This window comes from Colletotrichum costaricense (assembly GCF_030867565.1).
Source record: "Colletotrichum costaricense strain IMI 309622 chromosome Unknown Scaffold_34.1, whole genome shotgun sequence".
Lineage (NCBI taxonomy): Eukaryota > Fungi > Ascomycota > Sordariomycetes > Glomerellales > Glomerellaceae > Colletotrichum > Colletotrichum costaricense.
The window spans coordinates 26,182-45,286 of NW_026848263.1; the positions used below are offsets into that span (position 1 = coordinate 26,182).

Sequence of the window (19,105 nt, forward strand, 5' to 3'; positions counted from 1 at the left end):
CGGAGCGCAAACATCCGCAGTTGCGATAGCGGTCTTTCGAGCGGCTGAGAGAGATAAGCAAAGAGCAAGGCAAATCACACGAGAGCCGAGGGGAGTTAATTGAATTATTCATGTTCGTAGCCGATTAATATAGCTAGTAGTGCCATGTGACGCGCCATATGTGCGACCCAGCGAGTTCAATCCCGATATCTTGACCCAATGTCGCAGGTTTTCTGACTTCGTCCCTGAAGTACGGCAAATGAGCGATATCTTCACGTCGCTCAACCCCATTTCCACCCATTTAGGTCGTTGTATGGTTCATTGCCGGCAGAGTTCTCGATAAGAGGAACACCGATGTAGCAATACAAGTCGGAACGAAGGAAATTGTCGTCCTCCTCTTGTGTCTACTAGTCTTCCTTGCGGATGTCCGTCCAAGGAAGGATCAAGTCCGATTCATACAGAGCAGCACTCTGAGGGAAGCATTCGCTATATCCGTCCCCCTCAAACGGAATAGAATTGTCTCCAGCCTCCGAAGGTTCATATCCGAGCTGGCCCAGCTGTTGCGACAGTTGAAACCCACCAAAGAAATCAAGCTCAGGAATCTCCTACTCAGTCCTCTCGGCCTAGCTGTCAGTTGATTCCGTAGTAGGACGCGAAATATCAATCGGCCCCCATTTCCCTGCCTCAAAGTCCCGCTCTCTTTGAGCCCTTCGCTCCTCGGAATGGGCTTCCGCTCTCTTCCGCGCTGCCACCAACAGGGCCCTGGCTTCTTTCCTGCGAAGTCGTTCCTCGGGAGAAGCTTGGCGTTCCCTTGCCATGTCGTCCAGCATCTTTCCAAGTTCTTCGGGCGGCGTCTCGTGCTGTAGTTTGCGGAGGTAGGCGGTTGCAGTGACCATGCTGATGCCGGACATTTCATTCTCCTTGGCATTGGCGTCGGTGGGAGATGAAGAGTTGTTTGACGACATTATGGTTGTTGAAGCAGATGGTGGATTAATGTGATTCGCGGATGAAGACATGAAGACGGCCTTGGATAGTCGGTCCGTCTCAGAATCAAGACAGGGAAAGAAGATATGTGTGAGTGGGTGGGAGGTGAAAAGATAGACGCCAAATGATGGGTAGTGCAGCCCGTTTTGTAAGAGAATGGCAGAGCCGTAGAGGTCGCGATGTCACCGGCTTGAATCCTGCAAGGGTAGCAACCCAAGCTCAGCCCTATGCATCGTCCGAGCGGGGGGGGGGGGGGGGCTAAATCTTGGGTTTTTCCGACGTTCCCCATGTTTTACAGTTTTGCAACTCTTATGCAAGGGGCGATGCCATGAACACAGGGAGAGGGAGTTGTCACTGGCGCCTATTCATACATCAATGGAGATATCATCCGCATCCTTGCAGCTAGCTACCTTACTGTGGAATTGTTGTCATAAGGGTTTCTGGAGATAAGCTTCGCTGGTTTACCTAACATGCTGTGATGTTGGCTCACCGAGGTACCTCGACGACAACGACTCCGAGCACGTCAAAGTCAAACAAGCTCCCCACTTGTACAGCCCACGTATGCCTCCTTCATCCCGATCTCCTGCAAGATGAGTTTCTCCACAAGAATGAGCACGTCAACGTTCCACATTGGATATCGGAAGCAGGCACGTATCGATTTGTGAAGTGAAATAGAAGGCTCGTCATTATGGATGTAAAATGTATCACCCGTGGTATCTTTTCCGTCCAGTCATTACAAATACAGGCCCCTGGTTCAGAGGGCGTAATTCTCAGTGTGCAAGTAAATTTCCTCGAGCATATCATCGCCCCATATCGCTGCCTGAAGCCGGGCAACAGTGTTCGCCACACCAACACGCATGGCCGGCGGCCCACACACGAATACCGCCGTTCGCCTGCCGAGGATGCCTCTGCCGTCGGCACCGCCCGTCGCCCATTCTTTCAGCATGTATCCCAAGTCCGGCCGGCCATATTCGACGCTCCAGCCGCCATCGATCTGATGGGGCACTGGGAAAGCAAAGCGCATCAGGCTCTTTTGGAACTCTGTAGGCGTCTCCGGGAAGCCGAAGTCAAAGCCTGAAGGTGGGCCAAATGTGCTGGTGGGACGGGTTTGACCTGCGCTCGGGAGGTTGGTCGTCCTCAAGTGAGCCAGCTCTGGAGGCCGTATTGGCACATCCGAGTTTCGCGGGCTTGTCTCGGGAATCTTCCTTGGGGAGGCAGGTGCGTAGTTGAAGTGCGGCACTTCGCCTTTGGTGTTGATGGGAGGGAAGTGGAACTCGCGCTTTTTGGAATCTCTCTCTTCCTCCTCGTCGTATTCGCGGCCCTCGAGCTTACGCAATGACTCTTCCTGGGCAGAGAAGCGATTAGAGGGTGGTGGTCCTGGGGGTGGAGGTGGGTATTGATGTGGTTGTAAATATTTCTGCTGCGGTAAGGCGGTAATTCTATCCTCTTGCTCGGCGCGCAATTCCTGCTCTCGGTCAGGATCGCCTTGTGCTACAGACTGGATAAGAGCGGAATTGCGCTTGGAAGCAATTCCTGCCACAAAGCCATCGAGCTTGTCATGGAACATGTGACTCAAGGCCCTCGGTGCCGGACGGTCGTGGCCAGCCATCATCATGGCACGGTTGCGCACTGCTGAAGTGACGAAAAACTTGCAAGTAACACTCTCTGGGGGCGCAGACTCGCGGCAGATTCTGAGCTCTTCACGGAACCAGTCCATGGCTTCGAGTCTTTTGAGGGCCCATACCACGACCACTTTGCGCGTGATGGCTTTCCCATCACGCATGCGCTTGATCAAGTTGAGTAATTGCGACATCAATGCCGTGATGCCACTCCCACCGGCAATGAGGATACAGGTGTCGAAGGCTGCTAGGTCCCTTCGCATGCCTCCATATGGCCCATCCAAGAAGGCGCGGTATGTGTGGAATGGCCCCCTCTCGATGGCCATGTCGAGGACCTTCCGCGTGAAGCCACCATACGGCTTGAAAACCAGCACGCAATCACGGTACTGCTCGCCGTACTCGGAAGGAAAATCCTCGCTACAGAGCGACGAGATAGTAAAAGGGTGATTGTCGAAAAAAGCGACTCCTGGCATGCGAAGGTAAACATATTGGCCAGGCTTCCACCTCATCTGAGTCGGGATCGTAATCTTGATGGCGTTCTCAGCGAGGAGGCTAATGGCCGCTTCGTCTCCGACCATGAAGCTCAGTCGCCATGGTCTTGTCCAGTTGAGGTTTATCAGACGAATGGCATAGCAGAGAACCCAGATGCCGACTGTTGCCCACAGGTAGTCCCAAGAAGCAAGGTAATTCTTGGTGTGCCAGAATAGGAGCCCAACATACACCATGCCAACAGGTACATGTAGCATGACGAAGAGCTCGTATGCGACTCGGCGAATGAAGGGCAGAGATGCGACGCAAAGCCAGACCAGTGGCACAAGACAGGCTATACCAGTACCGTAGATGACGCCGCTGCCGCCGGGGAATAGGCGAGAAAAGACATCCATGCCACCGTCGTCCCATACTGGCTGAACGTAGAATGGAATGGTATGTACAAGCGACAGAAACAGGCAGAGGTAGCCTGCCCACCTGTGGAAGACATTGAGGCGCTCCGGCCCGATGCCAATCAGGATGGACAAGACATTTGCCTTCATGCTGGTCACAATGATCCAAGGTGTCAATGCGACAGCAATCATTCCGGCTCGTATAGCAATGGGTGGCGAACCGAATTGAATGCTCTGCCAGTATAGTGGTTGCTGGAGAAAGCAGTAGAGCGTCACAAAAGCCAAGGCGATGAGACCGCAGGTAACTACGGCGAGGGAGGAGAATGTGAAACGGTGGCTACCCCATACAAAGTCGGGAATCGGCCGGTAAAAGACCCAACGGAAGAGGGCCAAGGTATCGTTAACGAAGCCAACTGAGGAGAAGTGAGCCCTTGGTTTGAATTGCTTCTCGCCAAGCCCTTCGGAGTCGGGGAAGAAGTGCTGTGCTTGTCCCGTATGTACGGCGTGTGCGTAGTCGGGATCCGTGTTGTAGAGGTTGGCATAGTATTCCTCCACTTCTTGCTTGTATATGGCTTGGCGAATTTTGTCTTGCCAAAAGTGCCAAGATCGCATAAACAGAACTGTTCCCATGAGGGCCAACGCGAAGTAAGTCCAGCCCATGCCATATTTCCCAGACTTGGACCAAGGGTCAACTGTTAAGGCCTCGATTAAACCTGGCGGACTGTCGGGTTTGGGCGTGATGGCAATGCGCTTGGCTAGTTGTTCTGCCGTTTTGGTGGCAGCGTCTGCCAGGTCGCGGATACGAGTAGCCATTGCAAGGCGACAGAATTCGAATTATACTGCGCGGTAGAGCGACTGCGCGCGGAATTATACAGTTATGTCGACATACGGTGCAGTCTGAAAGAGTTCAATGGCTGGGGGTCGTCGGGATAGTAAGATACCTGCCCCTCGCTGGTCGGTTGATCGTGTAGCCAGCTGAGAAGAATCGAAAGCGTAATGTGTGCAAGAACCCTTGGTAGCGGGGCCAAGATGAGTAGGTTCAATGCAATGCGATGCTATGCTTTGGCGGAGTAACGAGCGACCGGTAAGAAAACAGACGGGAGCACGGGAAAGCGCGAATTGGGGGCGCCACCAGGGGATATATGGAGGTGAGATCGGAGACGCTCCGAAGTGGAGAGGTCCCAGTGGTTTGACTCTGGGGTGTGGGCGGCGTGATGAGCACACCTCTGTTATCGACAGTCTCGTCACGTTGCCTACAGATTCGGTCGGGAAGCGGGTTCAGTCAAGAGTGGTGACATGTGTAAAGGTAGAGGACAAGTGATAAGACGGCGAATATTCCATGTGGAGGGGGTCGGATGGGCTGCGACCTCGATGGGGTCGTGCAATGAAAAGCCAGATGGGGGATGAAGGGCTTTTCTGGGTCGGATGGGCGAGTGTGAATGGCACGAGGCCCAGCGGCTGACCGTACTTTAATATTGGCTGGCCGCGATTCTGGTCGTTCCCCGCGGGCGGATGTCACACAATGCAGGCCGGTGCGTGGGCGCTAGAGGTGTGGATGCGATGCAGGAGCAAGCTGCAAGCTGCAAGCTCTTGGGCAAAGGTACGGCCATTTGCTCGGCAGACAACGACTATTGAAGATGAAGACCAGGGGTGGCAAGCGGGATGGATGCGTTGGTTCCGGGCGCCATCAACGAAAAGTGTGATCGGCGGGAGGTAAGATGTCCAGATTGCCAACGTCGCCGCAGCGCTAGTTCTTGTCGATGTCGTCTGGGTCGATGTTCAGACACCTGACCGAGGGAAGTCGTAGGCAGCTGTATAGACAGGAAATGACTTTGCAATACCGTCGGGGTAACGTCCTCGGTGACGAAGACTGTCTGTGTACCCGGAGGTTGTCAGTCTAGAAACGTAAGCGGCAGTCGCGGCCTCCACGGCGTGGAAGATGCGGTTGCTGACGGCCACAGATATGCTTTAGTAACTTCTGGAACAGCAGAACTGAGCTTTCGTTGGTTCGGTCGTGCCATGTGCCATAAGATGATGGGAAGGGCCGGAGAGCGTAGGTAACACTAAGGTACTCTTTGAACAGCTGTCATTGGAGCAACGCCGGAATGACGGCAGAGCATTTTGAGGTGCGATCCGTCAATTTGACCACCGAAGGAAACATTGAGATGGAATTGACCAACAGCTGGCAAAAGTGACCAAGAAACTGCAAGGCGAGGGCCTGCAGAAGCTGCATGGGTCGGCACACATGGTGGACAGGTGCACATTGGGGGCGGTTGATGCTCTTGGTGGCGGTCGAATAGCAGAGTGAGAAGAGGATGTGACGGGCAAAGATGTGGTCGACAACTTTGACAGAAAGGCCGATGGAGGAGGACGAGGGACGGCGGAGACGGTCGAAAAAGGCGGGAGACCCCCGGCATTGCAGCGTGATTCGCAGATTTGGGAAAGGGAAAGCTCCAGTGGGGTTACCTTCCCGTTCGGACCCCAGCCACTACGGGCGGTAATTCGGTGGTTTTGGTTGGCTGGGATATTGGATTGTTCTCCACTATGCGCGTTTGTGTGCCCCTCCTTGCGCTAGTCACACCGTGGTACGTGCCCAGACACCTTCCGTTGACGAGCAGGTACGGGGTACTCGTACCTGCCTACCTACCTACTTGCACCAACGCAGTTACCTCCCTATGTACCAACAGGTCAGGGCAACCACGCCCGTCCCGTCGCCCGCACCTTCCAGGTTCATGTCCAGTCTTTCCCATTGACTTTTGGTTGGTTGGCAGTTGGGTCTTGCCTGTTGAAGCTTTTCGGCCCAAGCTTCCGCCGCATTCCGTCCAGCACCGACCCTTGGACCCAATTGGACCACTGGACCTGCCCGGGGATGTTTGGCAACTGCACCTCACTCTATCCGTTCTTTTAACCACATGGTAAAACCAAGCTTCCTCTTGATGAACAGCTGTAACAAGATTCTTTGTTCGCTCATCAGCCGGTACCTGACTTCTGTAATGCACCACGTTCCTCCGAGGACGAAAACCTGCGACCTGCAATCGCTTGCTTGGACCACTCCAACGTCGCTGACAGATGACCCGTCGTACTTGTCCAAGAACCCCTCTTCTTTCTCTCTCTCTCTCTCCCAATGCTACAATTGCAGCATTTGAACATGGCATTCAAATCTTTACCCGAGTCAAGCACACGGTGAATACCTCTTCCTGGCCGCCTCTTTCCAACCAGATCTGGAAGTCCAGATTACCGTGCATCCCAAACAGGCGAAAGCAACAGAATTCGACCCCGCCGCCCAGAACCGCCAACCGCCAATAGCCTGGCTAAAGATGTGACGAATCTCCTTCGATCCCTGGTCCCAATAGATTGGGCTGCCAACAACATGTCCACCTTCTATGGCTGGCTGGCGAATGCCAACATGTCTCCCACCACGTCTCCCACCGTTCGAACCTACGATCATACGGACATGGTCAGACACCCTGCTGTCATGCATGGCCTTCCAAGATATTGCTCAAGATGCAGATACCATGCAAGCACATCATTTCTCATCACCAACCGCCAAGAAGCAAACACACGTCGAGATGCGATACCTATTCCTCGTCGTCTACGCCGTCCGAGTTCCAACACTCCTGTCCCAACCGCCTACTGTCCATCCGTGACCCGGCCACGGAAGACAAGCAAACGTCCCAGTCACCAGCCCGGTCTCCCGCCCGTCCCGACCCTCTACCCAGCGTGATCAGATACCGGGCTGACCCTTGCTCTTTCCTGTTGCCCAAACAGTTTGATTGACTGAGGCCGCTTCCGATTCGCCCCGCCAGTTGCTCCTCACACGACTCCATAAGTTGAATGTGAGCTGGAAGAATGCTCGACGACTGCCACTTTCTGTACAGCATTGCCACTAAAACCACATTCGTAGACCATTATGACGAAGGCAAGTATTATACATGACAGAATATCAGATTGCTCCAAGCTATCTAGTAAAGACTACTACTACGTGTATCAAATTCCTCTATATTCGCATCAAACGTATGTCCATCTCACTGCCGCTGTCAAACAAATATGACGCGTCCGACGTTACGCCTCATCCGTAGCCTCCTCAGTTCTCAAGAGTTGTACTTAACAACGCTGGCCTGACTCCTTCGAATTCCACCACCCAACCCTATCGTCATGTTCCAGGAGGCAATGTCCCCTGTGCTATCATTAGTCCTCTTGGTCATTCAAGGGATCGTCCCACTATCTCCCCAATGTATGATGGGGAGGCTGTAGGGCTCTGTTTACTTTCTGAAGTTTCCGGTGAAAAGCTTTCGGTCTAATCAGCAGAGGGAACGAGCTTCACCTGCAGCTTAGAAGTAATCAGGCTAGGTGAGTGGCCCAGCTGCATCTCTACTTTGCAACGGAGGTCGTCGAATTCCACGCTACAGGGCAGCCCTCACGTGAGGAGCATGGACAGTCCTTCCCGAGCATTCCTCGATACCTTACAGACCACGATGGCAACATCTGTTTCCAAAGATGAAGAGGTTGAGAACTTCTGCACGAAGCCTTTATTGAGCTCGTTTTTCAGCGCAGACAGACACTGCTGACTGTGTGGACATTCGAAGGCCGGGACGACCACGCTTCGAGGTTTGGGAGGTTTCCATCTTCAAACACTCTCTCACAGAGTGGACCATCCAACCCGCCAAAGCTGTTGAGCCACTCTGAGTGATCGTGTTGTCCGTCTCTTTGAAGTGAGTGGTCCGCGAGAACATACAGCCAGCGTGTCTTTGGTGGCAGCCTTTTGATGATTGACCAACGAGCGAGTGTTTCAGGTAACCTGAGCAGCTCGAGGTTCCGGCAACGTCCCGTCATCACCGCTGCAATCCAATCCTCGCGGTCGTCTAATAGATGCCAGGCGAGGTCTAATTCCCGGAGAGTCTTTCTGTGCGCCATTATGTGTCGCAAGAGCTCTTCACGTTCTGCTTCGTCCCAGTCGGCGTTAGCGAGGCAATCGACAACTTTTGTAGGCCTCGACAGGCATGCACAATATGGGAAAACGTCGACAAATCCGTCACATGGACGTCATCGCTCTCTAGTTGCCGCAAGTGCAGGTTCCTGACGCTGGACCAATCCATGGCGGACCAATCTCGATAGTTGCCTGCGAAGAAATCAAGATGGACTGTCTCGCGCCGCGGTGCTGATTCTAGCAGACGTCTCGCGTCGCTGCTGCCGGAGTACGGGTCATTTTCACCCGTAGTATTAGTCGTTCCAAGTGTGTGCTTGCCGAGCCGAATGTCCGTAAGCGCATCGTAGCGTGCTGGAAATGCGACGCCAGTGGGGAGACATATTAAGAATCCTTTGATATGGATGGATAGCTCCAAGGTCTTGATGTTGCGCACCTGTAAAAGTACCATCATCACCAAAACACGAGTCCGCTGGATGCCCGGCTGCAGCCAATCGTCCGTTACTTGCAGTCCGATTTGCTCCGCGGCGGCTTGCAGGAACGCCATCTCCGACGCCGTGAAGGCCAGCCCATCCTCATCCCAGGGCCGACTTGACGCTCCTTCGTCTCTTTGGCACCGATATAGAGAGACTGCACCGCCAACGGCTGTCACGGGCGGCTGGAACACCACTGGAGCTAAGTGAACAGCTGCCGCTAGAAGGACCCAACGTCTCAAGAGATATGGCTTCTATCAAGACAAACATTCATGTCAACTCCATTACCTCACTTGATGAGCGCCTTGAACCTGTGGTAAAGCCTTAGTCGGATGTCTCTAATCTTCATCAATTACCAAGAGCCTAATGGTAGAACCTCCAATATGGATGGTTCTCCATCTGACCATCCTCGTCATAGTCGATCACCATATCTCGAGGCGGTTTCCCAGACTGCCGATCTCGCCTCCTATTTTCCCTGATGTTCATCACCGTCACAAACGCGGCCCCAACACCAGTCCAACACGTAGCCGCAAACAACGTCCAGAACCCCTTCTTGTAGCTCGGCCCATCTGTCGAAGGGAAGAGATACCCCGTCGCAATGCCCATTGTACTCCCAAAAGACTGAAACAACCCCGTCGCGATCCCCTTCTTGATATCACCGCAGCAATTACTCGTGATGTTGCCAACGCTCAACGTAACACCTGATAAAATTCCAGACAAGATCAAAAATGTCGCGCCATACCTCGCACTCGCAGCCGTATGCGGCAACACGGCAAGCAACAAATCTCCAATAGCAGCAACAACAGAACACCCCACCAACAACCCCGAACACGACCTCACCCGATCACTCGCCCACCCGACAACAAACACCATGACAAATGCAACACAATACGGCGGCGCCGTCATCAACTGCGCCTTGATATTATCATATCCAAACGTTGCCACAATAATCGGCGTAAACGTCGCAATCGTGTACGTCTGCAGCACCTGGCCCATATAAATCGCAATGTTCAGCCACAGCCGCCAGTCCCCCGTCAGTTGCGCCGCCGTCGTGCGCCAGTGGACTTTGCCGTGCGTGCGGTTACCGTCACGCATCATCCGCCAGGTGGCGACGTCGCGCTCGCGCGGGGTGAGCCAGTGCGTGTTGTGTGGGCGGTCGGGCAGGACCCAGATGCAGGCTACGCCGAAGAGGATGGTGACGAGCCCCTCGATGACGAAGAGGGCTTGCCAGTGCTTTATGAGCGGGTTGGAGATGTTGGAGACGCCGTAGGCTACCCAGCCGCCGAAGGCGCCTGCGAGGGGGGTTGCTGAGAGGTAGACGCTTATGCGACGGCCCCATTCCTGAGATTGTTAGGTTTTGGGGACAAGAAGAAAGTATCAAGAGGTTTGCGGGAGTAACTCACAGCTCTAGGGTAGAGAACAGTCGTCAGATACGGTGCCCCGGAGATGAAGGCCGCTTCAAAGATGCCAAGGAAGAACCGGATCGCGAACATCCCGCTGGGACCGCCGGCAACAGCTTGCAGCGTCGCAAAGATGCCCCAGATGATCTACGAGCTTAGTGAGCTTTCGTCCATGTACTGATACCCCTCTTGCGCATCAAACTGACCATAGCCGTAGCAAGGTACACCGAAGGCCGGATATACCTCATCCCAATATTCGTAAACAGGTCAGAAATCGCCGTGCCGACAAAGAACATGCTCACGGCGAGAGAGAAGTCTCTGCTCGTGAACCCAAGATCTTCCTTGATCCCCATCAGCGCCGCGTTCCCCAGCGCCCCACGGTCCAGCCAGGTGAACATGTAGAGAATGAGCAGGAAGGGGGGCAGTCGCATATCAATCTTTCTCCGTACGCGTCTCTCCTCCTCTGGCGTCACAGGCGGATCAAGGTTGTTCATCCGCGCTACGATGTCTTCGTCTGCGTGGACCTCGAGGGGTGCCTCTGAGTGCGATCCGCCGGTTTCTTCATTGTTGAGTGAGCCATTTTTGTGTAGGCCTTTGATGTCCGTGGATTTCGTTACTTGTGCCATCATGTTGCGCGGGCGACCGTCGAAATCTTGAATACAGTTCCTACGAGGCAACCTGAAGGCCTCCTGGTGAGTAAAAGTGGTCGTAGACAGTTCTCGATTCTCTCTTCACAATAAGTCAGAGATACCTGCACAGAAACTGAGTTTTATACGTCTGTATTAGCGATGCGCGATGATTGTCGACGGTGTTGGCAATTACAAGCTTCAGTTCCATCCCAAATAAAGTTCCTGTCGTCAACCTTTTTCCGTCGAGCCGCATGCCGCGTTGAGAGTTTCTCGACCCCTCCTCGGCCTGTTCCGCGCGTACAAACACCCGAGCTCCCCAACCGTTCCCCCGCACGCGAGACCGAGAAGCGGTATACCAAAGTCGGCCAGTTGCATGAGGTGAAGCTTGATTCGCACCGATAACGCATGTGAGTGAGTTGTTCCACGAGTATCGGTCGGCTACGGTGCCGATCCCTTCTCGGTTTCAATCCCCTGCGCAAAGAGTATGAGGAGAATGGGACTGGTCGGATCTAAGGAGATCCTTTCAATTTGGCCGCCAGGTTGAGCATCCATGGGAATGAATAGCTCGTCGAGCGACACAGAAGAGAACAAGCGGCCTCGAAGCATTTTGTACGACTTACAGGCTCTAAGATCTCGGCTACGAGGTTTGACATTTGTATCTTTGCCGATTACGGGAGGAAATCCGCACCGAAGTCGGATGATACCAAGTTCAGTTTTCCGTGAAATGTTTTTCTCAGAAGGCAGCACAAAGCAGTAATTCAAACCTTTTGAGGAAGAAACAGCAAGCCAAACGCAAAGTATAATTGATTTGAAGGAATGACAAAATGCTGCAGCCTGCTTCAAACTCGTGTGCCAAGAGACAGGGTTCATCGTGCGCGCCCTGCCGCAAATGACTGGGGTCTCAAAACCAACAAATCAACGATTCGATATCGTAGTCGGTGGTTCTCAAGATCTGCTCGTTCATGCCGAAGTTATCATGCATCACGAATCACCTTCAAAGTATCGCAGCTATGTCCCTTTGTCGAGAGATGTGCTCCGGCTTGCCCGAGGAACGAGACGGAGTTGGCGATGCCGGACCACTTTGACGGGAATTATAACCCCCGATCCTCAGCGAAAGGCCAAGGCCGATTGAAATTGTAGTTTGGCTCTTCTCTCGAACTCTAGGCTCTCTAAGAGTATAAAGGGAAACGAAAGTCGTTACATTACGATGGCTGCAGCTTGGATCGAGAACCCAGGTCCTCGTGCACTTTTACACATAATCATTCAGCCAACGTACACGATGAGGTTCACGTCAACGACGTGCGGCCTTGGTGCCCTTCTCACCCTTCTCGTTCCAGCTCTAGCAGACGAATCTGCGCGCATCATCACTTTCCTCACCCGAAAGGCTGAAATGACGGAGCAAGAGTTCCACGATCACTGGACGAACACGCATGGTCCCCTCGTCGTGCCATGGGCTCTCCAGTACGGCGTCAATCGGTACACTCAGGTAAGTGACGTGATATCATTACCCAATCCTTAATCAAGAGCCTTTGGAGCTCACCGAGATGGATTCCACAGTACCACACCACCGAGGCAAATCGCACGACCCTTCAGAAAGCTCTAAGGCTGCCGGACGAATACCTCTTACAATACGACGGAGCGGCCGACTTCACCGTATCGAGCATCGAGCAGTTCTTGTCCGCTTATGCGGACCCTTACTACAAGCAGGTCATTGAGCCCGACGAGAAGTCATTGTTTGCTCATAGTGGAGATGTGATGGTAGTTCGGGGCTCGCTGGGATGGACTACAGACATTATTGAAAATGGCGGAGCTGTGGTGGATGTCGCGGGTGGTTGTAGCAAGTGGCGAGAAATTCATGGAAGTGCGAGAAGGGGGTGTTGATGATTCCGATGCGCCGGTCAAATCTACCTTGTAGGCTGATTTTCTTAATGACACCGAGTCGTGAATGTTTTCTCTCTCAGCCAAAAAGCCTGGTTATCGAGGCTAGCTCGTTGGGACGTCACCGAGCAATTAGGATGTCTCCTAGACTTCGTTCGCAAAGAGTATCCTGATGAGTGGACGGGTACTTCACATAGAGCTAAGAGCCGGCCCGGTGTTGGTACTTCTACACAGTCAATAGTTTGGTCTTCAAGTGGTTCGTTGGGTGATTCATTGCCTCGCATTGGTCGCTTGAAAATCGTACCTACATGCCATACCCTAGCTCAGCACCGGGCCGGCTACATGCGCTTGCGGCCCGTAGTATTGAACCCCAGATTTACGCCAAATACGCGGGGCAAAGGTTCGAGAGTCACCTAACGATCAAGAAACAACATTTCGTGGATAAAATCTTAGTTGAATTTTATTGTTTAGATCTCTGCTTCAACTCACCGCGCTCCTTTACCAGGGCTGAAATCTGGTTGCCCAAGTCCGAGTTCAACGCCTTGAATCCCTCGACAACACCTTGGCGATCACCCTCGCCCAACTCCTGGCTCATCTTGAATTTGCCCTGCAGCCTGTCGATGGTGATCTCAATGCCAATGATAGCCATTTTAGACAGATCAATGTACCGTTGCGGGGCATCCGAGATTTGCCACGGCCCAGGACGGCCGTCTTGACCAGTGTATCCCATGATTGACTGCTCTCCCAATTGTGAGAGATCGTGGAGCTGCTTATTCAGGAAACTCGACGTCTCCTCGGCCTTGGACTCATAAAAGATCTTGGCGCGACCGTACGCCTGCACCGCAGCGTAGTTCCAGGTCGGTACGACTTTGGCCGTCGTTGGCTTGGTTTCGACGTAGAATTTCGGCGTGACATAGGAGTGGGCGGGCGTGGTGAAGAGGACCAGCACCTCCTGATCGAGAACGTTTCCGGTCCCAGTCCGGTTTTCTGCCGCTAGTGACTCGACCATCGCCTTGCACTGAGGATTTGCGCGCGCCACATGACCTCTCAGGACGCCGAGCTCGGTTTCGCTAGAGTCATCTTCGACATCTAATACCCAGGGGATGTGGCTAGACTGGATGAAAGGGTGATCGGCCGACGGTATAGCTGTTGTAAGGACACCGAGGGGATAGTCCTTGATGAGTTGACGAAGTACTCGAATACTATTCTCCACGTGATCTTTCCGAAGCTGCATGGTGTCGAAGACAAGAAGATGGATACAGTAAATTGGCTAAATGGCGTTGTTGTTTGTTGATATCAATGGGTTGAAATTGATAGTGCTTGAGTTGATCTGATGACAGCGATTTATGTCGGTTCACCGGCTTTATAGGGCCGGGCGCTTCCGTGTATTTCCTCTAGTTCCTGCCGAAACGTAATAGGACATGTGTTTGAAAGGGCGTGCATGCGGTCCACTAATTATGGTTTCTAACGTCAATCGCGGAAGTTTTCGCCTCCGCAAGTACTCGCAATGGCAATATCACAACCACATCTGGAAAGTCTGTTCATTAACGCCAGAGGCCGGAAGGGCTCGATCTTCGACGATCGCATTGACTTATATTCTGATGACTTCAGCCACCTATCTCCGTACTCGTGCGTAACAAAGACCGTTCCGCAGTCTCAAGCTTGGCCGTCACTGTCGAGAGTCAGTCAGCCCCGGTGACTCAACCCCCAACATGGCATCTCCGCGGGAGATAGGTTAGATAGCTTCGGTGCGGGTGACTCTTATCTGAATCCGCATGAAAGGTGCACAAGCAAGCAAGGTCTGCATGAGCAACTGCGTTTACACGTATACGTACACTCTGACGCATTTCGAGGGATGTTGTTTGTCAGAACTAGCCAATTACAAGAGACTGATTACATCCAGGTGCAGGACTCCCGGCCCCGCGATGTGGATACGAGGGGCGGGGCTTGGCACCGGCTCCAAAGCCGCTTGTCTGCCGGAATAGAAGCGAGGGAACTGGTGGATACCGGGATCCGGCAACCGGTGGTCGGAGCATTCATGGTTTACTTACTTACCTTACATGGAAAGTTTCACCGCATCTCAACACAACCCTACAGAGGCCTTTGAGCTGTGAGGAATGGAAAGATGCGGCACTTTTTTTCACTGACAAACAAGAATTTCCAGCTTTGTACATCTGACAACATTATCTCTCCGGAAAAAGGCATTACCTTAGCCGATGATTTCATTTTTTAAAAGCTGGCTATCGATGAGCGCGCTCTAGCGTTATCTCAATACTACCAAGATTTCGAGCAGCTCGAATCTCCCACCAGAGCCATCTGAGCCATCCAACATCAACCCACGCGTGAAATCTTGAAGCCTCCTGGGATTCGCGTCTGGAACTTCCCTTCAGGATCATACTTGGCTGCAACCTCGCGGATGAAGTCCACATTAGCAGAGCCATACGTCTTGATCGGATCTTGGCTTGGGTCAGCGTAGTTCAGGTAACGCCAATTGACGTTTCCATCGACAGAAATAGCATAGTCTGCGATTTGGGCAGACGCTGAGGCCATACGTGCTCGAGCAACAGCTTCCTGAGCTTCGGTATTGATGGTAACGAGACCAAGCCAGAGAATTGCATTCTCCTTCTCCCCATCAAGACCGAGGACATTACCACCATTCTCGGTACCAATGGCTGCGAAGTAGGCAGGCAGTGGTTGGAAGACCATCTGGGTGGTGAACTGATCTGCCCCGACAGCAACCTTCATAGCGTCGACGAAGTCCTGGTGAGCCTCGACAGCCTTCTTCAGGATTGCTTCTTCGTTCTTGAACGTTAATGTAAACCACACAGATCTATACCGTAAGGTCAATCCAGGTATTACTTTCAAAGTGTAAGGGGCAACGAGACGCTACGAACCTAGAGCCGGCAGGAGTCTGGGAGTTCAATGCCAAATCAGCCATGCTCCGATGAGTCATTGTGCTGCTGATGGCGGGAATCTGGTTGATCTTCGCGAACGATGTGGTGTTCGAATTACCCTGGGTGTTGATGCGAGAAGCAGCAATGAGTATATCGTCGCCCAAAGCAGTGTTGTGGGTGTAGACAACAACCAGTGCGTCGTCAGCCAAACTCTGATCGTGGTTGGTGAAGTCGACGACAGCACTGACGACGGCATCGGAGTTATCCTTGGTCATCATGTGGATACCCGTGTAGAGATCTTTTGCCGGTAGTGCCTCGAGATCGAATCTTGTTACGATTCCAAAGTTGCTACTGCCACCCTTGAGAGCTTTGAAGAGGTCAGGGTTGGTTTCCTTGTTGGCATCGAGGACGCTGCCATCGGCAAGCACGACCTCGTAGTTTCGCACAGAGTCTGCTCCGAAACCCATGCGGCCGGTGTAATAAGAGTTGCCGCCTCCCAGAAGAAAGCCACCGACACCCACGCCTCCATCGCGGCCACCGGTCACAGTAACATTGCTCTTGAGAAGCTTGGCATACACATCCTTCCAGTGGTCTCCGGGGCCAACAGAGGCAAGATTAGTCTCCGGGTCGTAAGAGGTCTGGTTAAGGTAGACCAAGTCGATTGTCACACCGTTAGCAATGTTGTTAGTGCCTGCCCAGTGGTTGTGGCCTCCTCCACAGACCGCAATGTGCCAGTCTCCGGCACCTGATCCAGCCTCCAACAGTGTAGTCAGAGTCTTGGATACTTCGGTGGTATCCCGTGGCTGGACAAGACACCACGGCCGTAGACGAGCACTGACAGACCAGTATGTCGAGATCCGCGCCTCGTAGCCTGCTTCGGTTGCGAGAAGCAGACGATCTGCCAAGCCTGCGGCGATGAGAGCATCACACTGTCATGGCGATATATTAGCGGCCGCAAATGATAGCATTCCGTTTCTGCAAGGGAATAGCATACAGGTGGAATACCGGTGCGTGGTGTCTCCGCGGACCAAATCGTTACTGAATCGGGAATCCTGTCGTTTGCCGCAAAGCAGATGCCGGGAAGGAACAACGTCGAAGCGGCCAAGAGCCCCGCGCACATGCCGGCGTAAGTCATGGGCATGGTGAGATTAGTAGTTGCTAGTTGCTCCACGATGCTTGTGATACTGCAAGATCTTAGTGATCTTGGGCGGACATGGATATGTTGTGAAGCCCAAGGTGTAAGAACTCGAGGCGTTGAAGGTCAACTATCGCTGGCGATTGCTCGTTTTTAAAATATCTACAAACAGTGTTATGCTGTAATTATGTGCTGCCAAGGACGGCGAGCATTTTCAGTGTTGGGTTAATGGTCCGATATCACTATGCGGAGTGATGGAGTTGCAGGACAAGGTATGATCGGGTTACGGCGGTCAGCATTAAGCGATGGCCGTCTGACATTGACACGAGAGCAATACCCGATCACATATACTGTCGCTGGACCAAGCAAACAGCGCGCAGATGTTGGATTTTGTGAGAATGGACGACCGAGCCGTTCATCTTTGGGATTCGTTCTTGGCACTTCGTCTCTCTTACGCGCTCGGAAGGCCCGATTCTGAAGAACACATAACAAACGAGCAAAGGTGGTCCTTAGAATGAGTCCAGTGCAGCGAATTGAAGAAAATTCTCTGTGAATCCTTCAGCAGGCGAAGCCTGCAAATGCATATAGCGGCCAGGTACGGAATCCACTACCCGACAGTTCTTGACTCGCTGTTGGTCTGCTGGTTTCTCAGACATTGGATGTTGGTTATCATTTTACGTGATATTGCTCATTTGCATCTAGGCCAAAGTCTACTCCCATACCAGCCATGTCAGGTCACAGAAACTTGAGGCCTTGGGTCTGGCGTCACCTGAAAGATCTGTGAAATATTAGAAAGCGTGTTGTTGCGTCTTTAGAGTAGGTACAATAAGCTTGAAGCCGGTGGGATTGCATCTCATCGGCCCCTGCAACAATGTTGCAATAAGGCCCTTGCTGACCTAAAACGGGCTAAACGTCCGGGGAAGACAGTTCATGTGTCTTGAATCCCAGGTGAAAGTTTGGGGCACAGCGCCCGAAGATGGAGACCTTGCCCCAAGTCACACCAAGGTAGTACGTGGCGCTCTGCGTACAGGGCATATCACTAGCACTGGAGAAATCCAAACATCCAGGCAAGTGGTGATGTGCTTGCAAGAGCGAGACCCAATAGATTTCGTTCTTGATCTTCCAAATCTTTGAGCTTTTTAAAGCCTCGGCTGTCAAATTGTAAGAATAGTTGTTCATTATTCAACAACCTAGTCAAATGCCGAGTTACTGCGAAGTTTTGGACCAAAGGGGATTTTTGGCTGCTTCTACATGCATCTGCCAAACTGAACAATATATCTAGCCGGTTATACTACTAGATGATTATGGTATAAGTTTCGATACTGTAAAAAAGAAAGAAGGTGATATTCGTAGTAAAAGCCAAGGGAATTTGTGTATCACTTGATCAAGTTGAAGACATCAATTTTCTACTCATATTAGTTGTTTCCCCAAAGCGGTCACTACATTTTGGATCGTGCCTAATGTTTCAATCATTTATGTTTCTATTCTTATGGTTTAGTGTTCTCTCGTGTCTTCAAGCGCATTTAGGATTCAATTGGTGCAAGACATAAGTTGTAAACGATAGGTCGTGTGTAGCGAAGAAGAGTACGCCATCATGAATTTTGAGTCTTCTTAGACTTAATGATTTTCAAGTCCTCGATCCTTCTCCTGTAAATTTTGACCGGAGTTCAATATTGTATGTCTCCAGCATGGATGTATCACAGCCACTCAATTCAAAGGAGTATCCAACTTCCGAACGAAGGGCTGTCCACATGCTACGGGATTGAGGGACAAGGCCCAGGCCATGGCGACGAGACAAGAATCAGTCGGTAAGAGAAGTGTCATATATCATCGCTCCCTGTGAAGAAGCGTTATCTTTATAACCACGGTACACTATTGCTAGGTGCGGTGGTTGTGCCAACGGTAGGGCAAGCTTATCGAAACTTGTTGTGAACCAACGGTCATGACACGACGTACCCTAATAATCGCCGTACCACCGATGCCGCCGATGACTGAGAAGTCGGCAATAAACATGAAGCGCACGTACGCGGGCAGTGACGCGACAATTTATTCCAACTGCTGGTCATATTTTAGGATTGAAGTGCTAGTTACACTACTAAGCAGGTACTCATGATGTGGTGGATGACCGCCGAAATTTGAAAGTGGCGAGGATGACTCAAAATATTAGACCCATTTGGACAACTTGTCATAGACCCTAGCTCCGCGCCCAACGTCTGTCTAGGCACCCAATAACGTCTGAGTATAACCTCACCCGACTCCAACCGCAGAACAAACAATATTTCATGCCGTCTCTGAAATATTATCGACAC

At 52.2% G+C, this 19,105-nt stretch overlaps 7 protein-coding genes across 7 annotated transcripts; 2 read left to right on the forward strand and 5 right to left on the reverse strand.

Moving 5' to 3' along the window:
• Nucleotides 1-602: 602 nt before the first annotated feature.
• On the reverse strand, nucleotides 603-944 carry CCOS01_16813 (uncharacterized protein; the record flags this gene model as incomplete). Its single annotated transcript, XM_060464949.1, has 1 exon — nucleotides 603-944. The coding sequence occupies one exon, from the start codon at nucleotides 942-944 to the stop codon at nucleotides 603-605; it is 342 nt and encodes a 113-aa protein (XP_060304437.1).
• Nucleotides 945-1,717: 773 nt separating this feature from the next.
• On the reverse strand, nucleotides 1,718-4,276 carry CCOS01_16814 (ferric reductase like transmembrane component; the record flags this gene model as incomplete). The annotated part of the gene is made up of 1 exon (XM_060464950.1): nucleotides 1,718-4,276. The coding sequence occupies one exon, from the start codon at nucleotides 4,274-4,276 to the stop codon at nucleotides 1,718-1,720; it is 2,559 nt and encodes an 852-aa protein (XP_060304438.1).
• Nucleotides 4,277-6,007: 1,731 nt separating this feature from the next.
• On the forward strand, nucleotides 6,008-6,382 carry CCOS01_16815 (uncharacterized protein; the record flags this gene model as incomplete). Its single annotated transcript, XM_060464951.1, has 2 exons — nucleotides 6,008-6,081; nucleotides 6,187-6,382. The coding sequence occupies 2 exons, from the start codon at nucleotides 6,008-6,010 to the stop codon at nucleotides 6,380-6,382; spliced, it is 270 nt and encodes an 89-aa protein (XP_060304439.1).
• A 1,994-nt stretch (nucleotides 6,383-8,376) lies between these two features.
• CCOS01_16816 (major facilitator superfamily transporter) lies at nucleotides 8,377-10,889 on the reverse strand (the record flags this gene model as incomplete). Its single annotated transcript, XM_060464952.1, has 5 exons — nucleotides 8,377-9,056; nucleotides 9,265-9,505; nucleotides 9,701-10,201; nucleotides 10,264-10,407; nucleotides 10,467-10,889. The coding sequence occupies 5 exons, from the start codon at nucleotides 10,887-10,889 to the stop codon at nucleotides 8,377-8,379; spliced, it is 1,989 nt and encodes a 662-aa protein (XP_060304440.1).
• Nucleotides 10,890-12,168: 1,279 nt separating this feature from the next.
• Nucleotides 12,169-12,770, forward strand: CCOS01_16817 (uncharacterized protein; the record flags this gene model as incomplete). Its single annotated transcript, XM_060464953.1, has 2 exons — nucleotides 12,169-12,375; nucleotides 12,447-12,770. 2 exons carry the CDS (start codon nucleotides 12,169-12,171, stop codon nucleotides 12,768-12,770), a joined length of 531 nt encoding a protein of 176 aa, XP_060304441.1.
• Nucleotides 12,771-13,227: 457 nt separating this feature from the next.
• On the reverse strand, nucleotides 13,228-14,001 carry CCOS01_16818 (uncharacterized protein; the record flags this gene model as incomplete). The annotated part of the gene is made up of 1 exon (XM_060464954.1): nucleotides 13,228-14,001. The coding sequence occupies one exon, from the start codon at nucleotides 13,999-14,001 to the stop codon at nucleotides 13,228-13,230; it is 774 nt and encodes a 257-aa protein (XP_060304442.1).
• A 1,097-nt stretch (nucleotides 14,002-15,098) lies between these two features.
• CCOS01_16819 (FAD binding domain-containing protein) lies at nucleotides 15,099-16,802 on the reverse strand (the record flags this gene model as incomplete). Its single annotated transcript, XM_060464955.1, has 3 exons — nucleotides 15,099-15,597; nucleotides 15,662-16,590; nucleotides 16,656-16,802. 3 exons carry the CDS (start codon nucleotides 16,800-16,802, stop codon nucleotides 15,099-15,101), a joined length of 1,575 nt encoding a protein of 524 aa, XP_060304443.1.
• Nucleotides 16,803-19,105: the final 2,303 nt, after the last annotated feature.